The sequence below is a fragment of the Penaeus vannamei genome, chromosome 14 (assembly GCF_042767895.1).
Source record: "Penaeus vannamei isolate JL-2024 chromosome 14, ASM4276789v1, whole genome shotgun sequence".
In the NCBI taxonomy this organism is placed as follows: domain Eukaryota; kingdom Metazoa; phylum Arthropoda; class Malacostraca; order Decapoda; family Penaeidae; genus Penaeus; species Penaeus vannamei.
In genome coordinates this window covers 36329218-36336717 of record NC_091562.1, presented here as the reverse complement: position 1 = coordinate 36336717, position 7500 = coordinate 36329218, and the positions used below count along the sequence as shown (strand labels likewise).

The 7500-nt window shown below is 33.5% G+C and overlaps 1 protein-coding gene across 1 annotated transcript in view; it reads left to right on the top strand.

Annotated features, from left to right (window-relative positions):
• Positions 1-7500, top strand: part of LOC113827978 (uncharacterized) — a 14099-nt gene that overhangs the window by 336 nt on the left and 6263 nt on the right. Inside the window, exons 2-6 of the mRNA XM_027380933.2 lie at positions 1366-1454; positions 2221-2371; positions 3036-3118; positions 3301-3501; positions 5029-7500. The exon at positions 5029-7500 is cut by the window's right edge and continues 1636 nt beyond it. Of these exons, the coding sequence (XP_027236734.2) occupies positions 1366-1454; positions 2221-2371; positions 3036-3118; positions 3301-3501; positions 5029-5118 (614 nt within the window). The 3' untranslated portion in view covers positions 5119-7500. The remainder of the gene's footprint in view (positions 1-1365; positions 1455-2220; positions 2372-3035; positions 3119-3300; positions 3502-5028) is intronic.

Genomic DNA, 7500 nt, shown 5'->3' with positions numbered 1-7500 from the left:
TAATAATTAACACCACAAGTACAGCTGGTTCGGCCGTCTATATTTGGCGAAATTATGAAAATATATGCTGCATATCACTACACAGAGATGAAGTCCATAATGCCTTGCTTTGGGGACTTGGTCTGTGGAGGGTGTGTCGCTCTCGTAATAAACATCTATGAAGAGATATTTAGAGTTTATGACTGCTTTCATTACTTAATGAATATAGGTGAATGAAGTAATGAGGTATAATCAGATTTATTTATCATTGATAAAACATAATTAGAATGATTTACATGACCAGATAGAATTATCTGTTATTTATTCCTTAAGTCTATTATATGATTCAACTTTCAAAATCTTTAATGCCAAATTATATTTATCTGCAGTGGCAAATCTTTCATATATGTTCATTGGAACTTTCATTACTATCATGTTTGAAATTTAAGTATTACAGTACATCATTAACACCTGACAACCTGTATGGAATGTAAAATTTGACACTTAATTTGTAATTTATATTTGTTTCTAAGATATAAAGCTGAAAACTATTCCAAGGTATCTTTTTAGCTGGAATCAATGAAAATGGTATAGGTTCAGTTTCACACGGCCACATTGGTAAAGGGAAACTTTGCTTGTAATGAATAGAATGATAGAAAATGACAGTTTTAATCTACGGTATTTCCCTTTCAAGATGATAATAAGAGTTGTACAACAGGTAATATTTAAGTATACCTTTACAGGAAAATGTAATCTCTTTATTTTAAAGAAAAGGAAAAACTGTACTTACTGATAGCTGAAATATTCTGCATACACAAAAAATAACCTCAGATATGAAAAATAGTTTGCAAATAATGTTTTATGTTGAATAAGCCCACAGTGACTGGGTTGGGGCTGGATATGGTGATTGGGTGGGGGGCTGGGGCCCTGATTTGGGAGGATTTTTGGTCTGTATGGCAACTTTCGTGGATTTCCTAGAATTAGCGGCAGTAATAGCAAATGTCTCAGGCTTGTGCTCCCAATACCATTGATTTTATCTATATTATATGTGAAAAAGGAATAATAATTGCACTGGGTGAACTAAAAAATTACCATGAGAATTATGTTTATTGTGCCATAAGAGGAATTCTGATTAATCTTTACGGTATAGACGCTTTAAGTTAGGGGAAGATGATATTCTTGTAGAGGACTTAATGTTGTAGTCATTGGTTGTATGGCGTGTAACACCGCGCAGAGACCAAGTCCAGAACACCCTTACACAGCCAGAGTTTCTTGATTATGTCAACATTTTTATGAATTTTGTGATGTGGAGTTGGGTATTTATTCTCCGGTGAGTGCATCCATACTGTGAAGAATTGTTTCTAATTGATTTATTAATTTATCCAGCAATAGAGTACAAGATGTTGTGGGAACCATCAGGATGCTGCTGTTTCAGCCTCAGGACTGGAAGTCTGGTGTTGGCCACCATAGTAATTGTAAGTGAAATTTTATGTTACGATTAGTAAACGTAAAAGTCTGAATTTGAGCAATAATTGAAAAATGCCAAATGTGCTTGTATAGTGTGTTGATATAGTTAATTTCATTCTGTTGTTAATATTCTTCCCTGTTTCATAAATATCATTATTGAATGTGGGTTACTATATTTGAACTAGGAAATTATATGATAAGCAGTGCCTGCATAGGTTAAATTATTACCACTTCACATTGGGTGGTAGGAAGGTGTGCTGATGATTTCACAGGTGAGAAAATAACAGGCATGGATATATTACTCTACAGTGCTACTAGAACTAGCACTGAAACATTGGGACCTAAATGTGCCTACTAGAGAGCACACTCTTTTGTTTCAAAGCCACTCAGGCAATTGAAATCTGGACATTTTACCTCATGGCCATTTCACTGGTTTACTTGTGGTTTCTCTGCTTATGAGATTGTCTGTGCAGGCGCTTGCCCCTCTGAGGCCTCCATGAAAATTTATTGGTAACTATCACAGATCACAACATGTCTTAAGTAGATTGGGATGTTAGACAGCCAATGTAATTACATTAAATTCGCATTTTGAAAGCCACACTAGGTCTCCTCTGAACACCAACATCATCACTATCTTCATAATCACCACCACTTGTAGTTGTAGTTGAAGTTGCATTGTTTTTAAGGTCCAACAGGATAATGTTACATCAGTTCTAGAAGCCATGTATTTTAATCACAGACAAGGAAAAAAATAACTTGTACCCATTCTTGCAGGTATCTGCGTCACTGAGCATCATAAATGAGATTGGTGTTCTCACTGTCGGGGATATAGAGAGCAACATGAGAGAAGTTTGTGAAGAAGAAAAAAAGGAAGGAAAAGTTGAAGAGGATGTGGAGGATTGCATTAATTTTTTAACCCCAATAGGTAAGAGCATTAATGAAAACAAAAATATTTATTATACTCTTCTTATCATTTCTTTTCTTTCTCTTTTTACATTTTTGTATGAATCTTTACCCTCTCATAATGGCTGATATCCAATTATGTCATAGCCAGACTATTTCTCTTGCCAAAATGACATATCATCTTTTTGTGTGGTTGGGCCTGCTATAAGCTGTGCACATTAAACAATTGTTCACTTGTTTGGTCCAGGCTGTGGTTACAGAACAGAAATACCTCCTCAAAAGTAGGCTTAAAGCCTCTTTTTGGCCTCATAACCCAATCAGTTATTTATGTCACTGCCAAGAGCATATAGAGCAGGGTAAGTTTTTATTTCCTGAACTTTTGATTTTTTTCCCTTGAGTAACTAATTACTTTATAGTTAATTTATGGCAGTGGAAGTGTGTGAGGGGACCAAAGTGCATTATTATGTTGACACAGTCACTTATCTCTCATTTACACTTTTTATGATAGATGATAATGAAAAATATATATGTATATGATATAGAGGTATCAAAGTTATGGTGGATGATGGTGATAATTGATAAATAATAATAATAAGAAACAATAGAAAAGGGATCACAGCAAGAATTCATTTATGTGTAATTTAGCCAACATTCTTGTATACCCTTAACATAAATTTCTTTTACAGTGCTAGGAGTATTGATAACAAAGCTTGTGTTGGATGCCATACAAATCACAATTAGTGCCTTCTTGGTCTATGGAATCCTCAAGGTACGAACAGACATAATGGGACAACTTTGTTATGTGTGCTTTACATATTGGTTTTACTTTGTTTCCTAACCTCATTGAGATTAAGATTGTTGTGGCATTTCTTATATGGATGCAATTGTTGATTTTTTTTTTTTTTTTTTTTTTTTTCTATCACCTAATTATCTTTTGTCTTTCTCCTGCAGAACAAGACAAGATTCATGATACCCTACATGATCATGGTACTGATTGGCATCATCATAATGTTGCTGGCTGCCTTGGTAGCGATTGGCTTTTTCGCCTATCTTGGCTTTTGGGTTGGTGTCTTCATCTTTGCCCTTATCTTCGGCCTGATTATTTTCCTTGAGACTTACTGCCTTCTGGTTGTACGTGCGCTTTTCCTCCAGGTGAGTATTTATGTTTTAGTTAGATTTTTATATACTTGTTTATTTTTCTGTGTGTTTTGTTCACGTCTTTTATACACATGTAGATGATCTTTGCATCTTCCATTATATTGTAATGCTAGTTGTTTATATATATATATATATATATATATATATATATATATATATATATATATATATATATATATATATATATATATATATATATATTTATATATATATCCCACCCCTCCACCCACCCACTCAAAGTTCATTTTTAAGACAGGTTATCCTCAGGATATGGTAGTTCTGTTCTTGAACCTGTACCATAAAGTGGAGGAACCTAAGACGAGAAAGCCCATTACGCATTGACTAAAGAGAATAGGCAGCATTCCCCAATCTCCTGTTTGACTTTATGACACTCAAATATATGAAAGTAATTGAATCTGTTAAAATAAAAACCCTTTAAGTAAATGATGGAATTAAATTAATGTACAGAATAATAGAAGACAGATATACAAAGCTTAAGAGTTAGAGAAAAGCTTGGTGACTGACAATGGAGGGGAACAAGGATGGCAGGTCACGAAAATGTCAAGCTTGAGGAGCTAGGAGAGGGCATCCCTGGTATCTCCTCTTCTGCTGTTGCTTTGCAAAAAGAGCTATCCAATGTGGCCCCTGTGTTCCATCTCTTCCTCTCCTTGTTTAGTTCTTCACAAGAGCAAAAACATTCTCTGACCTCCCATGTACCTCTCAAATTTCTTTCCCAGTTCTGGTCAGAGTCATTGATATTAGGTCCACATGGCAGAAAAGCTTGGCTGTCTGCTATACAGTTGGTTCTTTAAGTTTTTCTTTTTCATTTCTATGTTTGTATAGCAGCTCTTTAGTGGCTCTGATTTTCAATTCCTTTACCAATTTTTCTCATCATTTCAATCACAGTGCTGCAAGAATAAATCGTGTGGAATGTGTTTTTGGAAAATCCAAGCTAATTGTTACTTTTTTTTTTTTTTTTTCTAAGTTGCATACAGCAAGGGGAGTAATTATGTGATATCATTATCAAAGAGCTGTGTAACATTCTGCAGCAAGTGAAATACTCTTGCACTTTCTTTTCTTCTTGCTCTCTTCATCATTACTTGATGTCCTATTGATAGCCATTTTTGAGATCTATATCTCATAAGAAGCAAAAAATGTCAATGTGAGTGGTCAAGGGCCCCAACATTAAACCCAAACTTTTTGGTAGTGTCAGGTGATGATGACATTCATTTGTGCATTCATGGGGTGATGAGGTGTAAACCATTGTCTATGACTTCACCATAATGTGATATCTCATCACCTGTTGCCAGTAGGTTATCACCATTGACTTTCAGCAATCCCTTTGTTAACCTAATTAAGTGAAGTGACAATGAGCAGTTTGTGTACAAGAATATTTAATGTAGAAAATCTATGAAGGAGAATGAATATGTTCATAATACAAGAAACTCATTCTCATTCTTAGCTTTTCCACATTTATTGCCTGGAATAAGGTTCAACATATAATGTCTCACCTCATTTCAGCTGAAACGCCAGAAGGGACGCCACCACATGATCCTGACAGAGCAAGGGTATAGCAGAGCCAAGACAGAGGAGACTATAGAGTATCAATAAGCAAAATACACCGATAAAACCTGTCTAGAAACTGCATGGAAGGCATGTGGTTGTCTAGATAGGGATGCATATTCATGACCAAAATTCTCTGTTATTTGTAAGAATAACATGTAAGGGGAAAGGTGCAAGGGTAGCTGGAATTCATAAGGTAGTCTAGAATTTATCTTTGAGAACATAATAAGTTTTGTTTAAGGAGAGTAAACAAATAGAATATTGATTTTTGATAATCATATTAGCTTGACAATTTCTCAATAAATATCTTGGACTTGGACATAGTGGAGCATGTCTGTGATTTGTGCAACATTTTGCATCATTTGCATGACTGAATTATATATAAAGAAAAAGAAAACCAGAATGCATTATTAGAAAAAATGGTCACAGTTTTGTTTGCACTTTTTTATCATGACATTACTTAAATATTTAAACATAAGGTACAGTCACTCCTAGCTCATGAACCTCGGTGAACCTAGGAATTCATAGGTCAGAGCCACAAGGGTTCATGAGCTGCACATAAATTTTGGGAAAGTAAAAAAAAAAAAAAAAAAATACAAGAGAAAATATAATAGATAGTTATTTTTGCATGTATCTGTAATTAGTTAACATGCAGTACATGATTTTTTTACGTGTTTCTTAGTATCACTTTTATTGTGTGTTTGTGTGAGTAGATTTATACATATGTACACGTGTATACATGTATGTATTTTTCTGCATATGAATGATTAAATACTTTAGTTAATTTTACCTGTGACTGCTTGTTTTGTTTGTTTGTTTTTGTTTTGTTTTGTTTAGATACCTTTGTGTGGCAGGCATTGTATGGGGACATTCTGCTGAGGTGGGGTCCTGATAGTGGGCAATATATATGATATATATAAACATATAAATATATATGAATATCTATAAATATATATAAATATGTGTGTAAAGTAATTATGTATATTATATATCTATCTGTCTGTCTACCTGTATATATAATGTATATATATAATGTGTGTATATATATATATATATATATATATATATATATATATATATATATATATATATATATATATATATATATATATATATGTACATATACTTAAATGTGTAAACATACACATGTGCATGTTTGGCATCACCCCACAAAAATATACCTGGCTCATGGGGTTTAATATTAAATGCATTACCTGCCACGTAAGGGTTAAAAGATGCCAGCAATAATCATAGCATTTTATTGACATATATATATACCACAGAATTTATACTGTATAGCAACTTACACAGAATATGAATTTTTCTGAATAGAAAATGTGCATACCACAGTTTCTTGGAGTATTTTTTCAATGCATGTTATTATTTTTGTACTCCTATACACAGTGTATATCCCATAAATAAATTGGTTATAGTAGTGTAGTTCTATAGTTTTGTAACATTAAACTTTACTTGTCAGAACATAGCGGTACAGTAATAGAACAGTTTTTTTAGGTAGTTAAAAACTATAATCTGCTTAAGCCAGAAAGCATAAAAGATGTGAAAAAGCCTTTATGTGTTTCCTAAGTTATTTTGCTTAATACAGAAAAAAGTTACTGTTTTAATTTGTGACTTGTGTAGTTCAGTTAGCATATGTTTCAGTTGAAATCACAAACTCGAAATAAAAACAGTCGAGAGGTATGGCATGGATTATATAAGAAAGTGAATCATAATAATTAATCAATGCTCCCAGGAAGATTTTGTGTTCACTGTAGTACTATTCTGTCAAATGTCTCTACACATAGATGGCTCTGCCAGTGCTTATCCACAAAGGAGTCAATTAGCAGACCTTTATGACCTCACCTGATTTCACCGTTCCTTGGGTTTGTGGGAAAACTTTTTTTTTTTTTTTTTTTCCTAAAGCTATCAATATTGATACTGTTATTTTTATCATAAACATCATAATTACTATATTGCTATTGACATTGCTAACAGCAATATAAATTACCCGGAAATATGATTGAAAATCAAGGAAAAGGATAAACAGGTGAGACAGGTAGTTCTCACAATTGGCTCATTGGTGACAAAGTACTTGTGGAGCCATCTGTGTGTGAAAACACACAGATGTACATACATGCCATCCCTGACAGCATGTTGTTAACACATTTTTAGATGTAAATGAAATGTAAGACTGGAGAAATGAAAAAAAATTGCAACAAATGAGAACATTATTTATATAGTAAGGCACATCTGACAGATTCTATCCCAAGAGGTACCAAAAAGAAACTTGCAGAGGAGGAGGATCAATCTCCAGTTAGTGATATTTATGTGTAATAGTAGCTAGATTAGCAAGTAAAATTCAGAAGATAGCTTCAGCTGTATGTCTGTCTTACTCTTGTTAGTGCACTTTTGAATTTGAAGAGTAATTTGTAT